This window comes from Nicotiana tabacum, chromosome 11 (genome assembly GCF_000715075.1).
Source record: "Nicotiana tabacum cultivar K326 chromosome 11, ASM71507v2, whole genome shotgun sequence".
Classification (NCBI taxonomy): domain Eukaryota; kingdom Viridiplantae; phylum Streptophyta; class Magnoliopsida; order Solanales; family Solanaceae; genus Nicotiana; species Nicotiana tabacum.
The window spans coordinates 123559773-123579181 of NC_134090.1; the positions used below are offsets into that span (position 1 = coordinate 123559773).

General features: G+C 38.8%; 1 protein-coding gene across 2 annotated transcripts in view; it reads left to right on the forward strand.

The window, feature by feature from the left end:
• Positions 1–19409, forward strand: part of LOC107760880 (uncharacterized) — a 39865-nt gene that overhangs the window by 8911 nt on the left and 11545 nt on the right. For both annotated transcript variants that reach the window (XM_075225449.1, XM_075225450.1), the window contains 10 exons: positions 63–157; positions 1673–1693; positions 1768–1863; positions 1972–2092; positions 2194–2373; positions 2471–2667; positions 4551–4822; positions 16180–16281; positions 17691–17867; positions 17981–18169. In XM_075225449.1, the coding sequence (XP_075081550.1) occupies positions 63–157; positions 1673–1693; positions 1768–1863; positions 1972–2092; positions 2194–2373; positions 2471–2667; positions 4551–4822; positions 16180–16281; positions 17691–17867; positions 17981–18169 (1450 nt within the window). The remainder of the gene's footprint in view (positions 1–62; positions 158–1672; positions 1694–1767; positions 1864–1971; positions 2093–2193; positions 2374–2470; positions 2668–4550; positions 4823–16179; positions 16282–17690; positions 17868–17980; positions 18170–19409) is intronic.

The following is a 19409-nucleotide window of genomic DNA, read 5'->3' on the forward strand; positions in this document are numbered from 1 at the left end:
TGTTTAAATTTTATTTGCATTGCCGAACAGCCAAATTTAAGGCATTTTATATGGTGATACAGTGTCTCATTTGCTGATCCAGTTGCTGTGCGGCATTCTTTAGAAATTCTCTCTGACTTAGCCACAAGTGATCCATATGGAGTTGCAATGGGATTAGGTAATATTCTCAATAAGGTGTTTAAGCTTTTGGCAATTGTTTCTTTTGCTTTAATAGTTTGAAGAACTTCAGTTTCTGTACTCCAATTTCTATTTTGTGTTAACTTACAATACTGTGCATTACGATGCTGATTCTTGTTTTATGTTAATGAACACTGGCAAATTTTTTCACCTAAATTGTAGCTCTGTAGGTGCGCGTGCAGGAGCATTTGCTGTCCTCCCAAAAGAAAAAAGTTACAAAAGAAAAGGTGGTTTAAAGAGCACTTTACCACACCATTTTTACCAAAAGCAGAATTATTTTCAGTCAAGTGTCTGAACTAAAAATATGGAGGATAGAGATAACTGGCAAAGGGTAAAAACCTGTTGAATGGAAAAAGCCTTGAAGTATCATAGATGCATTGAAGAGAGATCCTTTATTTAGCAGTTCCCAAAAGACTGAAAAGGATGTTTCATTTCGTGTCCTGTTTCTGTTCTTTTCCTTGCCTCATGTAATTGACTTAATTGTGATATCTACTCTATCGATTCCCTGAAGAACATTAATTCCCCTAGAGGCTTAGTAAGTCCAATCATTGAGGGTTAATGCTTTGCTTCAAGAATCTTCACAAGATAGAGACACTATAGCTCTTTCATTGTTTAATTTCTCAGGTTTCTATAGTCCATATTCTAAAGAAATAACAAAACAAGCGAAATCTGATTATAGCCAGTTGTTCGAGACTTATTGGAGGGAGCGCTTTGGAGTTCATTGTGTTTGAAGAAATAGTGCTATGGAGGGAGCGCTTTGGAGTTCATTGTGTTTGAAGAAATAGTGCTATCTGTTGATCAAGAACATAAAAGCCAACGAGGAGGGAAGTGGTGCTAAATAAATAGTGCAGTTGTGTTAAGTAAATAGGAACAGTTGGGCAGTGCAAAGGTTCCATAGTTTCGGTTTTTCTCCTTTGAAAAATTTGAATTCTATCGAGGTCCGCACATCCCTAAATATGAAAAAGAAATATATTTCTTGATAAATTGTTGAAGTGCTCTGTCGTGGAAAGATATAGAAACTTGAGAATCCTCACTTTAACAGTTAGAGGGAAGAGAAGGAACACCTTAAACAGTAGAATGAACAGTGTGTTTTGTAAACGAAGCACAGTTCAATTAGTAAAGAAGTGAAGAATAAGCTGAGGAAAGGACCTACAAGTGCCGAAGTTCTGGACTTCTGGGATATTCTTCAAACTATCATGAGTTTATAGCGATCAGGGTGTGGACTCTTTAAGGAGGACTTCATTTCCTATCTGCATTCGTATTCCTTTTAGATAAATAACTCTGTATTTGTTTTCTTGTGGGTTTTCACTTGACAAGTAGCAATGTCTTAATGTTTGTTACTGAGATCATGATGCTGTGGTGTCTTATGCTAAGACCTACAGAAAGAATACTTTTAGTGATTTTCATGAAATCATTGTGTAGAATTTCTTTGTTGATGTATTTGATTGATGGTCTAGAGTTGGTTTTTGACTATAGCTTTTTTGTCTTTTTGCAGGGAAACTTGTGCAGCCTGGTGGTAAGTTAATATTAACTCTCTGAGTTCCCAGTCATTTATTAGCCACTAATACTATCAGAATTTGTTTGAATCAGGGGCTCTACAGGATGTACTCCATATGCATGATGTTCTTGCTAGAGTTGCACTTGCTAGGTTGTGCCACAGTATATCCAGAGCTCGGTCATTAGATGGTATGTCTATTTGAAATGTATTCTGAGCAAGCAAGTTCCTTTTCTGTTTGGAGACTGGGAGTAGATAAAATGGCTGATTGCTTGGCGAACTCCATATTGCATATGCAGAAAGGCCAGACATTAAGACTCAGTTCAATTCAGTGCTCTATCAGCTACTTCTTGATCCTAGTGAAAGAGTTTGTTTTGAGGCAATCCTTTGTGTGCTGGGTAAAGTTGATAATGCTGAGAGGTAGCTCCTTCTACAGAACTTTTCTTTTCCTAATGTTGTAGACTGCCTAATTTGTAAGATTGATGAATACTTGATCTTCTGTGGACTTCTGGACTCTGTAGGACTGAGGAACGAGCCGCTGGGTGGTATAGACTGACCAGAGAAATTCTTAAGCTTCCAGAAGCACCATCAGCTAAAGACTCAAATTCTGAATCAAAGGATGCAGCTCCGTCAAAGTCCTCCAAAGATAAGTCTTCAAAGACAAGGCGTCCTCAACCTTTGATCAAACTTGTGATGAGGAGGTTCTCAAGCTTGTTCTATTGCTCTCTGCCCCCTCCTAACCCATAGGTTCAACTTTTTCGTTCTGAATTGGTAAGATAACACCCTTCATTTTGGCAGATTGGAGAGTTCTTTTCGCAGTTTCTCTCGGCCTGTACTTCATGCAGCAGCACGGGTGGTGCAAGAAATGGGTAAAAGTCGTGCTGCAGCTTTTGCTTTGGGCTTACAAGATATTGACGAAGGAGCTTATGTTAACACCTTTCCTGAGAATAACGACTCATATGATCAAGATCATAATGAAACTTCTCACCCTGAAGGTAATGAAAATGAATATGCATTTTAGCCATAATTCGTGGTCTCTCCCTCTCCCCCCCCCTCTCTCTCTCTCTTTGTGATATGGAATGGTTTGTAAAAGCCATACCGGTTGAAGAATTCATTAATTGCTTGTATGTGGTGCAAATGATCTTTCTCAAGGTCTTAAAATAGAGTAACAGATGGGCTATATAAGGAATTTGCAGTTTTGGGTCATAGAGAGAGAATAAGCATGAGATGTAGAGAGTTTCCAGTTTTGGAGAGCACCTAAGATATATACATAGGAGCCATCACAAAATTTGTGGACTGTGAGAGGAGATATAAAGAAGTTTCCCATAATCGTGGGTTCACATTAGCTATTTGCCTTGAGCCTTATACTTACTTACTGTAGTTCTGGATGAGCTAACCAATATAATACAGGATAGAGTTCATGGTGTGTTATTTGCAAAAGATATTGTGTTAAATGGATGAAACCAGCGAGGGAGTCAACTAAAAGCTTGAACTATGCAGAATTAGTCTAGACTAGAGAGTAAGGGTTGAGGATAAGTAAAGGTAAGATATAGTATATACACGACTGGTTGAGGATAAGTAAAGGTAAGATATAGTATATACACGACTGGCGGACACACGAAGAATGAAGTTAAGGCGATTAGACGGATTGCAGTGCCTAAGTACAGACATTTTAGATATCAGGGCTCACAATTTCATGAAATGACATGATAGATGAATATGTAGCACATGTAACTAAAATAGGATGAGCAAAATGAAGTAGTATTACAGGACAGCAGTTTTACAATTGGCATTGGAAATCTGTTCAGAAGCTGAAATACCATTTAATGTATCACGTTGTGTGGCTAGTTGTCAAGGATGCTCATTTGACTCAAGAGAATTTGAAGAGAGGGATTGCAGCTTTGCTCAAGATGTTACCTATGGACAGTGGCGGAACCTAGGATTTTCACTAAGGGAGTGCAAAATATAAAGAAGACAACACATGAAGAAGTCAAGAGGATTTAACATATAGTATATATACATAAAAAAAGATTTTACCTAGCTACACATTGTAAGTTTCAGGCGAAAGGGTGTCAATTGACACTCCTTGGACAAAGGTGGCTCCGCCACTGTATGTGGAAAGGAAGCAGAGAGCAATAGTCATCTTTATTTTTTCTTTGCGCATTGTGAAGTAACTGATCTACTCTGGCAACTTTTCCTGAAGCATGAAAGGACTGCAATGGACCATCCTTAAAACAAACAGGGTGTTACGAGCATACTGGACCAGCTCCAAGGTTTGGTTAGACAGAACAAATGGTGGAAAACCATTCCATCATATGGTGGACTGTGTGGAGGGAGAGAAATACAAGGTGTTTTGATGGATCTAGCAGCCCTATATATAAATCAAGACGGATTGTTTACTCTTGTTTTACTTTTGGTGTAAAGAAGAATTTGTAGGTCATGTGATCCGTGGTTAGACATCATAGTCTTTGCAAGAAGAACAAGGACATACTTTTGCTTGCTATGACCTGTAAGTATGGCTCTTAGCACAGCCTTTGTGCTAAAGATATGTAATATTGTTACCTTTCTCAAAAAAGTTGAATTATTTTTCTTATGCTATTACTAATTATATCAGTCTTTTCCCGCATCGTTTTTACTTATAGATTTTGCATCTCTTAAGGTAATTTTTCTTTGTGAATTACCTGCTGCTTTTATGTCCTGTAAAGAATAGCTTACTTGTTGGCTTTATTTAGTTGGAGTAACTCAGTTTTCTCTCATATTATAATTGGAGTCTGGCCTCAATTCTTCAATGGTCTTTGTGTTCTCTTTGTTGGATCCGGAATTGTCACTCCTCCTGATTCTTCCATCTCTTTTTTTTGATTTTCTTGTCCTTGGTTAGGCATACGCCGAGTTTCCTCGATATCTAATGCCACTGGTGCCAAGGACACAATTGCAAGTTTATTGGCATCATTAATGGAGGTGGTGCGGACAACTGTTGCATGTGAATGTGTTTATGTTCGTGCAATGGTAATAAAAGCACTGATATGGATGCAAAGCCCTCACGAGTCTTTTGATGAATTGGAATCCATCATCGCTTCAGAACTGTCAGACCCAGCTTGGCCAGCACCGTTAGTGAATGATATATTGTTAACACTTCATGCTCGTTTCAAGGTACTTAGAGCCGGGTAAAGGCATTATCTTTGCATTGTTGTCTAGGTTTTGTATGGTAAACAATTAAGTGATCATCCTCAACATATCTTGTCTTTACATAGTGACTCTATTTCACTTTTGGAGCTTTGTACTTTTTAGTTTCTTCTTGTGATATATGTAGACATCCTTGAAAGTTTTTACAGTTTCTGCCCCTTTCTTTTTTGTTTTTTGAATTGGTAACTATTGTATATATTAAAAACATCAGTACATAGGTTGCACTGAAAACCAGATTTACATGGAGAGGATTAGTAGATGTTCTAATTCGAGACCTAGCAAGATCCTAGTATGTCTATGATTGTCAATATATCTTCTATGTAAATGTGTTTGCACCAAAAACAAAAAAGAAGAATACAATTGAGTTTTATCTTCTGCACTGGATTGCTTCTATCTTCAAAACATCTATTGTTCCTTTCCCTCCAAACTGTCTACCAGATACAAGCCGGGACAGTCCTCCATCTATCTCTACTAGTTGCTTCAGCTCCAGCTTCTTCCCAGCTATAAAGGACATCTTTAAGCCTGTATGGCATTGACCATGAAATACCCCTAAGACTAATAAAGATTTTCCATAGTTGGTCTGTAATCTTGCAATGTAGAAACAAATGTGTGACAGTTTCAGCATTTTCCCCGCACAGAAAACATCTTGATCACTGAGAAATTCCCCTTTTTATGAGATTATCCTGGGTTAATACCGCCTCCTTTGCTAGTAGCCAAGTGAAGCAAGCTACCTTGTATGAAATCTTTGTTTTCCATATATGTTTCCAAGGCCATGGGTCCACCTGTTGATTATTATGATTCAAAATCTTATATGCATCCTTCACTCGGTAAACCCCTCTGTTGTGCCTCTTCCACCAAAGTGAATCAAAACCTTCCTGTAATCCTTTAAATGCTTCCAGCTCTTTGTAAAGGTCAGCTAATCTTGTTATCTCCCAGTCATTCAACTGTCTTCTTAGAGCGATTTCCCATCCTTGATGACTCCTCATATCAGCTACTGTCTTATGCTGGTTTTGTGCTAAACCAAACATATCGGGGTATCTTTCCTTTAAGCTTCCGTTTCCTAACCAATTATCATTCCAGAATGATGTGTTCCTTCCGTTGTTCACTCTTATGGAGGAGTGATTCTTCATTATAGGCCAAAGTTCTCTGATGGATTTCCACACTTACTCCATATGATGTTCTGACTTTTTTTAACACCCAATTATTTTCCTCACCATACTTTGCTTTGATCACTTTGCCCCATAAAGATTGGGGTTCTTGAGAGTACTTCCATAACCATTTCATTCTAAGAGCCTTGCTATGATTCTTCAAATTCCTTATTCCTAAACCACCTTGTTTTTTATCCATTGTGAGTGTTCCATTTAACTAAATGGAAGACCTTTTTCTCCTTATTACCTTGCCAAAGGAATGATCTTCGGAGTTTGTCTAATCTCTGTAAAATGCCTGCTGGAATTGTGAACAAAGACATCATATAAGTAGGGAGTGAGTCTAATACTGAGTTGATTAGAACTAGCCTGCCCCCCAAAGATAGGTATTGTGATTTCCATCTTGACAACTTCTTCTCACACTTTTTTATGACTGAATTCCATATTTCTTTTGATTTGGATCTTGCACCAAGAGGCATCCCAAGGTAAACAATTGGTAGGGACCCAACTTCTCCTCCCAATATCTGTGTCAGTTGCTTCATGTTGTTAACTTCATTAATTAATGGGAAAAATATTGCTCTTTCTCCAGTTGATATGTAATACTGAGACTCCCTCAAATAAGACCAAAATGATTCTTAGGAATCTAAGTTGGTCCTTTTCGGCATCACAGAAGACTAGAGTATCAGCAGCATATTGGAGATGTGTGATCTTTAGATTGTTTGCCCCACTCCTGTTTACCTCAAAACCTTTAACCCATCCACTGACTTTAGCCGTTTTGATCATGTTGTTCAATCCTTCCATGGCTATAATGAATAGAAAGGGAGATAAAGGATCACCTTGTCTTAGACCTCTGTGTGAATGGAAAAAACCTTTAGGAGATCCATTTATGAGAATGGAGAATTTTACAGTAGATATGCAAAATTTCATCCATCTATTCCATTTCTGCCCAAAACCCATTAGTTCTAACATTCTGAGTAGAAAGCTCCAATTTACATGATCATAGGCCTTCTCAATATCTAATTTGCATAAGATTCCAGGTTCCTTCTTTTTTATTCTTGAATCCACAGCTTTGTTGGCAATCAACACAACATCTATTATTTGTCTTCCTTTGATGAAAGCCATTTGTTGAGCATCGACAATTTTCCCTACCAAGTCTTTCGGTTAAGACTTTTGAGAGCAATTTGTAGAAGCTCCCTATCAGACTGATCGGTCTGAAATCTCTCAATTCTTTCGCACCTGTCTTCTTTGGAATCAAAGCTATATATGTTGCATTGAAGCCTTTCTCAAACATCTCCTGAGAATAGAAGTTGTTGAAGGCCGCCATGATGTCTTCCTTTAAAATGTCCCAACACTTTCTGAAAAAACCCATTGTGTATCCATCCGGACCTGGGGCCTTGTCACTTGCACACATCTTCAGACAGGTCAAAACTTCTTGTTCCTCAAAGTTACTCTGTAAAAACTCCCTTTCTGATTCAGAAATTCTTGAGCTATTTTCGAAATTGACCGTTGGTCTCCACTCTTCAGGTTCTTTGTATAACTCCTTGTAGAATTCAGTTATCTCAATCTCTATTCTGTCTGGATCCTCGACTACTTCCTGTCGAATCATTAGTTGATCAATGTTGTTGTTTCTCTTGTGTGCATTTGCAGTACGATGGAAAAATTTTGTATTCCTGTCCCCTTCTTTGAGCCACAGAGCTCTTGGTTTTTGTCTCCATACAATTTCTTCATTCTTGAGTTGTTCCTCAATCTCCATTAGAGTAGCTGCTTTCCTCACTGATTCCTCCTCTGTCAGCGCTCTTAGTTGTTGTGTTGTCTCAAAACCTGCTAGTTGACTTAGCAATTTTGATTTTTGCAGTCCCAAATTACCTTCATAAACTCTGCTCCATTCTTTTAGCTTGCCCTTGAGAGCTTTTAACTTGCAAGCTAAAATGTAATCTGGTCTTCCTGAGAATTCAAAAGATGTCCACCAGTCTCTAATTCTGTCATCAAAACCTTCCACATTCAACCACCAGTTTTCAAACTTAAAGTATGATTTAGCTTGTTCCCACGCACCACAGTATAGAGCCACAGGTGAATGGTCCGAAATCAACCTTTGTTGGATAGTTTGCTTGATGTTTCTGAAGCTTTCATCCCATTCTTCTGAAATGAGAAATCTATCGATTCTTGAAGCGGCTGTATGATTGTCCCCTTTGAACCAAGTATAGTAGCCTCCTTCAAGTCGTAGATCTATCAACTCCATATCTTCTATAAAATCCGAGAATTCCACCATCGCTTTGGACCTCCTTGAACATTCCCGTTTTTCAGAAGGGTACCTTGTAACGTTAAAATCGCCACAAACCGCCCAAGGACCTTCCATCAATCCCCTCACTGCACCAATTTCTCTCCATACTATTTTCCTTTCTATTCTACAATTTGGAGCATACACTCATGTTATGTGACATTGAAAATTCTGTAAAAGAGCCTCGAACTTGCAAGTCAAAGTGTATGCACCAGTCTGTAACACCTCCCCTTTCCATACTCTGCAATCCCATAATAACAAAATCCCCCCTCTCGTGCCGCTAGCTTCTAAACTTGCATACCTCACCCATCTACCACCCCATATTTGACTGACTATTTCCTTAATATCCCCCTCCACTTTTGTCTCTTGCATGCATATAATGTCTGCCCTCCAGTTCTGCACTTGACTTTTTATGATCTCCCTTTTCTTCTTGTCGTTTAATCCCCTTACATTCCAGGAAATTACTTTGATCTTCATATTGAAATGATTGATAGATCTCTTCCCTACTCCTTTTCCCGTCACTCTTGAATTTGACATCAAACGAAGTTAAACCTTTTAATTCCAGTGATCCTTTGAATCTTTGTTTCTTCACCGCCAACTCTGTCTCCACCCTTCTAACCTGTCTAAAACTGTCAATTTGCATTAACAACTCCAATGCTTCTTCTTCATGGCCTTGAAAATCTACTCCAAACATTTTCCCCAATTTGATCATATTTTGATGGACCTATAGTGTTGCATCCATGTCTTTATCCATTAATGGATTGTGTTGCTGAACTGCTATAGGAATCACCTCCTCGATTTCCCAATCTTGGATAGAGCTAAAGTGCTTTAGTTGTTCCAAAGGCACTTCTAACTTGATCTTCCCCCATTTTTGTGTTTGTGCTCTGCTCCCCTGCCTTCTGTTCCAATCTTGCTATCTCTGCTCCACCTTCTGGCTGACTGCAACTGTTAAGTGTTGCCTTTGGCATACTTTCAAGGTTTTCATTGGGGATTGAGTCCCCTGGAGTGGACTCTTTTGCCCTCAGGTAAGAAGGTCCTCCCATTTCCTCAAAACAAGGCTTCAGCCTAATATCATCAGAAAACTCACACGAGAGATCATTAAAAATGACTTGTGCAGCCAAGTCGGAGTCATAGGATTTCAGCTCGTTGTTTGTCGCTTTACTGCTCTGATTCATCGAACTCGAACCTTCTGTAAGTTGCACATTTGCCTTTCCTTTATCAGTGTTTTGCAATATGGTGCACCCCACTAGATTGTTCAAATATCTCTCTATTTCAAAACATTGTTCGTTTTCTTGCATCTTCAGCTCATATCTTGTCTGTCTTTCAGCCCAGATTGGGATGAAAAATTTGATACCGTCTCTTTCAATCCCAACCTCATTGGGAGTCTTTCTGCCATCACCAACAATTTTAATTCTTGCCCACTTAGGATGATTTTTGAGATCAGTTTCTTCTTCAGTAGCTATCCATCCCCACAGAGTTCTCCTATTTCTTTGAAGATCTTTTGTGACCATAGATGTAAAGGAATCCCCATGGCTCTAATCCAGCATGTTTCCTCAATTTGTGAGTTTGGAATGCATCCAGCAGTATGACTCCACCATTCCAGATGAAGCTTGAACTTTTTCCAACTCCATTCTCCTTGCATAATCTGCTCCGCCATGAATCTGTTTGGAAATTCAAAAAGAAACATGTTGCCTGTCATTTCATACATGTTTACTCCATATGCTTTGTTCCATGACGCACTAGCCCATCGCCTTATGTCTGCTAAAGTGGGTCTCTCGTTGATTTCTTTCCCAAAAAACCCGACAATGCATCTTTTTAGTAGACCAGAATTCTCGCTACCTGTCGGTTCCACAACAGAGATATCTCCATTGTTTATGCTGACCTTTGCCTCTCGAAGGGTATTGGATTGCCATTTACTCTCTTTGATTGCTTTGACATAAGGGTAGTTGTCCACAGTGATTCTAGGTGGGGCCGTGGGATTCATTTTGGGGGTCTGATGTATGAATCTTTCTATCTTAGCTGCTATGTCTTTCCAACCTGCATTCAAAGCTAACTCTGGAATTATAATAACAGATCTCCCTTCTCCCTTCAGTGACAGAATGCTCATGTATCTTCCATGAACGTTGAATTTCCTGGTACAGAAATGTTCTGTCATATGTTCCTTGTACTTCCATCGCTTCACTAAATTCATTTGATTTGTCGATGCTTCTTTAAGTACAAAACAAATCCATTCCATTGCCTTTCTGCCCATGGATGAACGTCTCATCATGCTGCAACTTCTCTCCACCCATTTGAACCATACATCTTTGTTGGAATTCCATCTGGTGATGTCAAAAGATTTGAATCCTGCGTTGAAATAAATCCGGTTGTCTCCCATATCGTACCACCCAGCTGCTCAGGTTATGTAAATTATAAGGAGTGTTTGATGGTAATCACAGTTGAGCTGTTGATGTAAAAGATACTGAAATCTGGACTAAACAGAGGTTCCCCGCTCCCCGGAAAAAATAAAAGTCGTCGGAAATCTGAAAAAATTGTACAGATCTGGTCGGAATTATCAGTAGAGGAAGCTGTCCAAAAGAAATTTTTTGAAACCCTGCCGGAAAAGGGCTCACGCGCCCGGCGCGTGGCGATTAGGTCGCCGGTAGGTGCTGCACGTGGTGGCGCGTGGCAGCTTCTTCGTCGGAAAAATTTCAGTGGAGTGGTCGGAATTTTGGGGGCTTTCTAATGGTGTTCATGGAAACCTAAGATTCCTTGTTCCCAGGCTCCTCGGGGAGTGTGCCTGAGAGCTTGACAGTAGAGAGAGAAAACTTTATACTTGTTCAATGGACATTGAATTTTCTGTTTCTGCCCCTTTCTTTTCCATCATAATGTTTTTCTTTTTCACCACCATGTGAAAAGATAAAGAGTTTATCGTTTTGTCCCATGATAAAAGAAATATTGATGCAAGAACTAGATAAAAGATGCTTAAGAACATATGTTTGTTCTACATTGGAAGTTTTGTATATTGAGATGCTCATTGTTCTTTTGTGGAATTGTAAGATCATTTTCTCCTGTAATGTTTTCCTATGATATTGTGGTTGGTAGAGAGGTGTTAATTTGTCCAGCCATTTGTTGAGAGAGCTTTAGTTGATTCAAGCTATTCAACTATAGTTAAGTATGCCTTATTGTCACTTCATTTTAGCTTGAAGTATTTTTTTTGATGAAGTAAGGGAATTTCATTAAATGTCATCAAGAAGATGCATAGCAAAAATTACAACATAAAGGTATTGTCTGCTCATGTACAATAACTTACGGGACAACTAAGGAGCAGACAAAATCCAGAAATAGTTCAACACTAGTTACAGGGGCCTGATTGAACCAACTAAATAAGTTAATTAAACAAGTGGCTTTAAGAGTGTGGTTGGGAGTTGAAATCCCATCAAAACATCTACGGTTCCTTTCATTCCAAATACTCCAAAAAATAGCACCAGGTACCATTGACCAAGTCTTTTTGATGGATTTTCCAACTCTCCAGGAACACCAACTCTCATAAGCTTCCTTGATACTGTTTGGCATAACCCAGGCAAGTCCAAAAACTGATAAAAACATACTCCAAATATCAGCTGCTACTGAACAATGCAAAAAAAGATGCCTCACACTCTCAGATTCCATCTGGCACATATAACATCTATTCACAGTCGGTATGCTCCTTCTGCTAAGATTGTCTTGAGTAAGACAAGCTTCATACAATGTTGTCCACATAAAGCTAGCTACTTTTGTAGGTAGTTTGGTTTTCTATATAAGCTTCCAAGGCCATTTGTCGATCAATTCCTTGTTGGAGCATAGATTGTCATATCCTCTTTTGACAGTATAGGCTCTCTCTTTTGATTCACCCCATTCCAACCTATCTTTTGATTTACAAAATCATAGTTCTATGTTTTTTATTGTTTAGCTAAATATTGCGTAGTTTGATATAAAAATCTTGGTACACATTCATGGACAAAAAAATTTATTGATTTATTTCAAGTTTGAACACTCTTGACGAAATTCCTGGCTACGCCGCTAGAACAGGGGTAAGTGACTTGTTAACTATGAGACATGAAACTCAAATTTCATTATGAACTTACATCTTATATACCTCATGACTAAAGATTGAAACTTTTGCCATTTTTTTTGAGAATGATAACATTTTATAAATATAAATCAGCACAAAGTATGTGCTACTAAAAGTGACAGAATACATCCCCACAAAGTAAAAGAATCCCCCACTACAAAAACTTACAAGGACTCTATGATATCAAGTATGGAGTCACTATCATTTACAGGGCAATCTTTACACCAAAAAAGAAAAAGTACTAAAAAGTTCATTTTGATTTTCTGAATGGAGTTGCTAACATCCTCAAAACATCTGGAGTTCCTCTCGTTCCAGACTGACCACCAAATGTAGGCTGGGATCTTCTGCCACCATTTCTTCTGTCTGACTCCACCTGTCACACCAGCCCAGCATCTCAAGAGGTCGGATGTATCTTTTGGCATGACCCAGTTCATTCTGACAATACTTAGAAACATGTGCCACAGTTGAGAGGTAACAACACAGTGAAGAAACAGGTGGGAGTTGTCTTCTGCTTCCCTTCCACAGAGATAGCATCTGGAGGTCAGTTGATATCCCCTTCTCTTAAGTTTTTCATTAGTCAAACAAGCTTTTCTGGCCACCAACCATACAAAGCATAGCATCTTTGTGGGTGCATTTACCTTCCAAATTTGTTTCCAAGGCCAACTCCTATCAGAATGAGCATTTCCCATTAGGCTTTTGTAAGCAGAATTCACCGAGAAATAACTGGTGCTTGACCCCTTCCATACCAAAGAGTCCTCGCAATTTGAGAGCCATTTTGACAGAGACATAAATTTGATCCTTCAAAGTGGAGATACAACAGGGAGATTTTTCAAGTATAATATAAGAACAAAGCAAGTTACATTATTGCTAAGTGAACTATCAGGGCCAGCAGGGGTGGCAGTGGCACTAAGTTTAGATGGTTCATATGTTCTGATCACAGAAATAATTGCTTGTAGAATCCGGAGATTTTGGCTCAAAGGTCCAAAAGTCACCTGATAATTTATTGAGCAAACCCGCAAACCCAACAGATCATCCAACTCCCAATCTTGGATGTCCCTTCTGAAATGTGGAGCCCAAGCACTATTTTGCCAAACATGTGAGATAGTTGCATCTTTATTACTAGCAAGTAAAAATAAAGCTGGAAATTCATCTTTCAGGGTCTCTGTTCCTAGCCATTTATCTTTCCAGAAAGATATATGACCCCCGTTCCCTAGCTTGAGTGATGACTTGAGCTTGAATTCTCCCCAAAGCTTTGAAATGTGTTTCCAGGGGCCTGAACCATGTGGAGCTCTCCCCTGCTTAGTGCACCAGTTGTTTGCCACCCCATACTTTGCTTGAATTGCTGTTTTCCATAGCCCTGAACTTTCCATGTTGTACCTCCAATGCCATTTCATCAATAAACTTTTGTTATGCAAGGCAAGATCCTTTATCCGTAGCCCTCCATGGTTCTTAGGAAGAATAACTCTTGGCCATTTAACTAGATGGAACTTGTGAGTGTCACTGTTGCCTTCCCGTAAAAATTCCACCTTAATTGATCAAGTCTCCTTTGTACCTTAGCTGGGATTGGGAATAAGGACATGAAATATGTTGGTATGCTATCTAGCACACTATTGATGAGTGTTAGTCTGCCTCCAAAGGATCGGTATTGCATTTTCCAGGAAGCCAGTTTCCTTTCAAATTTTTCAATCACTCCATTCCAGACGCCTTGAGACTTGTATCTAGCTCCCAATGGGAGCCCCAGATATGATGTAGGGAAAGATCCCACTTTACATCACATAACCTTTGCAAGCTCATCCAGATTTGGGACTGTGTTAACCAGATAGATGGTACTTTTCATCATGTCCATGTGTAGGCCTGAAATAGCTTCAAAGATCATCAGCGTGAGATTAAGATATAGAACTTGTGATTTTTCAGCTCCGGAAAAAATCAGAGTGTCGTCTGCATATAGCAGATGCGACACTATCACAAAATTGCCCTCTTCATTGCCCACCTTAAAACCCTCTAGCCAATGGAGCTGGTTAGCTTTGTCTAACATTTTGCTTAGGCCTTCCATAGCAAGAATGAACAAAAAAGGTGACAGTGGATCTCCCTGTCTGAGGCCTTTTTGGGGAGAGAAAAACCCAACAGATCCACCATTGATTAAAATTGAGTACTTCACTATGGTAATACAAAATTTAATCCATCTAATCCAGCGTTCTCCAAATCCCATCTACCTGAGTATATTAATCAAGTACGCCCAATTGAGTTGGTCAAATGCCTTTTCAATGTCAAGTTTGAAAAGTAGACCAGGTTGCTCAGACTTCATCTTCCAATCTAATATTTTATTGGCTATTAGAGCTGCATCAGTGATCTGCCTTGATTTGATGAAAGCATTTTGATGTCCTAAAACTAGCTTCCCTACCACCCCTTTCAACCTCTCTGCTATGATCTTGGAGGCTATTTTATAAACACTGTCAATCAAGCTGATTGGTCTGTAGTCCCTCAATTCAGTGGCTCCTTTCTTCTTAGTGATTAGAGCTATGAACGAGGCATTACAAGACCTGACTAAGTTGCCATTCTGGTGAAAATAATGAAGTGCACCCATGATATCATTCTTTACTACTGCCCATGATTTCTGGTAAAATGCCATGGTGTAACCATCTGGACCTGGAGCTTTATCAGGTGCACAAGCTTTGATAATGTCCAGAACTTCTGCCTCTTCAAATGGTCTTTCCAGCAACTCTTTCCCTTCTGAAGATAAAGTTGCTACATCTTCTAGCCTTGCTGAAGGTCTCTATCTTTCATTTTCTGTGTACAACTTCTGATAGAAGTCTAAAATCTCACCTTTGATTAAAGCCTTGTCTTCAATGAAATCATCCTCAATTTTGAGTCTGTCAATACAATTATTTCTCCAGTTGGAATTGGCAACTTTCTGAAAGAACTTGGTGTTTTTATCCCCTTCTTTGAGCCACAAACATCTTGATTTTTGCCTCCAGGAAACTTCTTCTGCTTTGGCCAGCTGCTGAATTTCCATTTGAAGTCTCATCATGCTGGATTTTTCTTCTTGAGAAAGAGTTCTGCCTTCAGTTTGTTGTTGCAAAAAGAAAAGCTCCTCTAGGGCTCTTCCCCTCCTAGCTGCAGTTCTGCCATATTCCTCTATGTTCCAAGTTGTGAGATCTTTTTTTAGTAGCTTCAATTTATTCACCAGTACAAAGTCAGGAGTGCCATTGACTTCATAACTTTGCCACCATGACTTGATCCTATCTTGAAAGCCTTCCGTGTTTAACCACATGTTTTCAAATTTAAAGTAGGATGGATTTGAATCCCAGTCCCCACTTTCCAACATGATACGAGAATGATCTGAGATGACTTTGGGAAGCGCAACTTGGCTCATTTTTTGAAAAGTATCATTCCGTTCTGATGACACAAGGAATCTATCTATTTTTGATGCTCGGATATTCTCTTCTCCTCTGGACCAGGTGAATTGAGCTCCCTGCAATGGTAAGTCTAATAAGCAAAGATCTTGAATGACATCTGAGAACCCCCTCATGGCCCTTGATCTTCTCAGACAATTATGCCTTTCACTTTCAAACCTACAAACTTGATGTATTTTTATGCTCACCTAATCAAGATTCATATCTTTTAATCTTAATCTTGAGATCTGTGTCCATGACACCAATAAAAGAGACAGAGATGGGTGAATGCAAGCTTAGGCTCACGATTTTTCCATGCTACGGTTAATAGACGTGTGAAAATTCTGTATCGTTAGATAATTGGCATAATCCCCAGAGCTCACATGCCCTACTTTCTTTTGCTGTGTGATTGTTAGGCTACTCCTGATATGGCAGTAACCCTTCTAGAGATAGCAAGAATTTTTGCCACCAAAGTTCCTGGAAAGATAGATGCAGATGTGCTACAACTGCTATGGAAAGTAAGCTCACTGTCATAACATAATGTAAAGTTGATTTTTCTTCCTTAATTAATGCTTCTGTTCTTTCTTTAAAGTTGATCTCATTTATGTTTCAGTTAATCTTGTGCTGGCGATTATGTCTATAACTTCTCTGTAGTTATTAGTTTCCAATTTGAGTTTGCTGTTCGTAATGAATAGTTTAAAACAAAGTTGCATGTGTAGCAGATTGTAGTTTCCCTAATTACCACATAGACTGACAGATGTTGATAACATATAATGCTGACCAAGGTCTGTTTATACATACTTTATCTACTTTTTGTGTACTAAACTGGAGTATTATGATGATTCTTTTAATAACCTAAGTCCTGCATAGTGTCTATCAACCTTGGTGCCCTTAAATGGGACATTGTCTGACAAAATTGAATTGATAAATTTTTGCAAATTCTGTATCTGTAAATACTTATACGCATAGTGTGATTAAGTATTTTATCATCTGGCTGCACTTCATAACCTGATGTTCTTTCTACTCTCATTTCCTTTTTTCTTTCCACCATCATATGCTTGATCAAGTAGATAGTGAGGGTGGATTACGATCTTGGGTCCTCCCAGATTTCTTTCTTTAACAAATAATTCTTAAATGAAGAATAGTGCGATTGCGAACAGTCTATTCATCTCACATGGATACATTTTTTAGTGCATCTTATTAATTTATTAGGGAATAGGCTGTTGTCTCCTTAAATGGTTTTTGGCAGTCCTCACCTCGTGAACTAGCTTTCGGGATTGAGTTAAGCACCAGGTCCATTTTTTTCTTAACATGGTATTAGAGCCAAACAGAGGTTTCCTATTCTTGATTTGCTTAGTGTTCAGTCCTCATGTCATTAAGTCCATGCTCCAGATGTCTAAATCTTGGTGTGCCGGGGGGTGTTAGATTCAGTGTTTTAAATCAAAAATCGCTTTTTTCTTTTCAATCCACGTGTAATCCTAAGACAAGGTTAAATGTGCAGAAGGGTGTCAGAAAATACATGTCCCTCATGGTTGTGTAATGGTTGTAGGTTATAATGTCAGTCCGTTCTCTCAACTACAGTGGGACATTCTAATTGATCTATCTGTAGGTACTCTCAGGGACGCTACTTTCATCGGCCAGTGCAGTATGATTTGCAGAATTTTTCTTCCACTTAGTTGAATGTTGAGCAACTTCGTTGGAGCTTTGACATTGTTTGCTAATTCACATCCTGTTTTCTGTCTTGCTACATTAACTTGATTTTCTTGTTAGATCTAAGATATAGTGCTCTGTGAAATTTTGACCTCTCATTTTTGCCTTACCTTGTAAAATTCCATTTCATACATTTCCCTATGTTTCCTTTGTCATTTTAAGTTTTTCCATTCGTGTAGTAGACATGCATGCTAATCTATAGTGATATAATATATAGACTTGTCTAGTTGGAGCTGGTCCTGATGGAAAACACACTGCATTGGAAGCAGTCACTATAGTTCTGGATTTGCCTCCTCCACAACCTGGCTCACTGTCTGGACTTACCTCAGTTGATAGCGTATCTGCCTCCGATCCAAAATCAGCCCTGGCATTGCAGAGAATGGTCCAAGCAGCAGTAAGAATCTCATCTACAAATTAATTTATTGATAACTGAGCTACCAGATAACTACCAAGTATCTGTGATGGCTTCTTTTATTTTTATGAATGGGTTATGACATACTTTTGAAGGTCTGGTTCCTTGGAGAAAATGCAAATTATGCTGCCTCTGAGTATGCTTGGGAGTCAGCTACCCCTCCAGGCACAGCATTGATGATGTTAGATGCAGATAAAATGGTTGCTGCTGCCAGTTCTCGTAATCCTACTCTCTCTGGTGCTCTGACTCGACTTCAACGGTGTGCTTTTAATGGTAGCTGGGAGGTAGAAGTTTTAAGCTCTTTAATCGTTCCTTTTGCGAACAAATTTTTTGGCAAGCTTTGATTTATTTCATACATGATTTATGCATTTGGTTATTGGTTATAATTGCTTACTAGTTGTGAACATGAAAGGTACGAGAACCTATATTTCTCCCTTCCCAATTTTTTTTACAAGGGTTGAGTCGATCGCTTCTTGTCTAACATTGATGATTTATTTTGTAAACTATAAAATTATGGATTTAGAGAGTACATGGAAAATAGTTGCTAGAAAAAAGAAAAAATTGAACAAATCATGATCAATGACGAATTTGTTGAGTTTCTAAATAATAACCAGATCAAACAGACTGCTCTCGCAAAAATTAAGATTTACTTTATTTATGATATTACAAATGGCAAGTAGCTGGAGTGTGTGTCTGTTGCCGACGATGAAAATATACGCTGCCTTTCTGTTTTACACTTTTGGCAGTGTTCTGGAGCAAATCCATCCTAAAATAGTGCTGTATTCTGGCCCGGGCCCGGGCCTAAATGGGCCAAACGGGCAGGGTTTAACGGGCCTGGGCTCTGGCGGTCCCGGGCCTCACGGTCCCGGGCTTCGTGGGCTCAACGGGTGGAACCAGCCCGTGACGGGCCTAAGCCCATATGGTCCTGGGCTAAACGGGTCGGGCTCGTGGGCTTAGCGGGCCTAACGGGCTTTTTTATTTCCGGGGTTTTTTTTTTTTAATTTTTTTTGTTTAAGGCAATTTCTTGTAAACCATATCATGGCTATATAAAAAATATATATGTAATATATATGTAGAAATCTAATTATTAAAGTGCTTGACGAAAAAGTAAAATAACAAAACAATAGTAAAACTAAATTGCCATGCATAATAAATTAATAAGAAAGTACAACATGAAGCATAAATACGTCTAATAATTTTAAAATAACACAAATTGTTGAAATATCTTAAAGACGAATTTGCGGATAAATACCATCTAACACAATACGTTATATGCCTCCTTAAAATGCCTGTGGTACACCCTGAACGAAAATTTAAGACTCTTCCACAGTTCTTGCATTTTAATATTTGGCATTCTTCATTTTCTTCAAGCAGTTCATAGTAGTGCGAAACAAATAAGCGCACTCTTTCCGAACGAGGCATGATGTAACTTGAAAATTAAGATTGAGACTTGAAGTCTTGAAAATTAGAGATTGAGAGAAATTTAGATTGAGAAATGAGTATTGAGTATTGAAATGAAGAAGA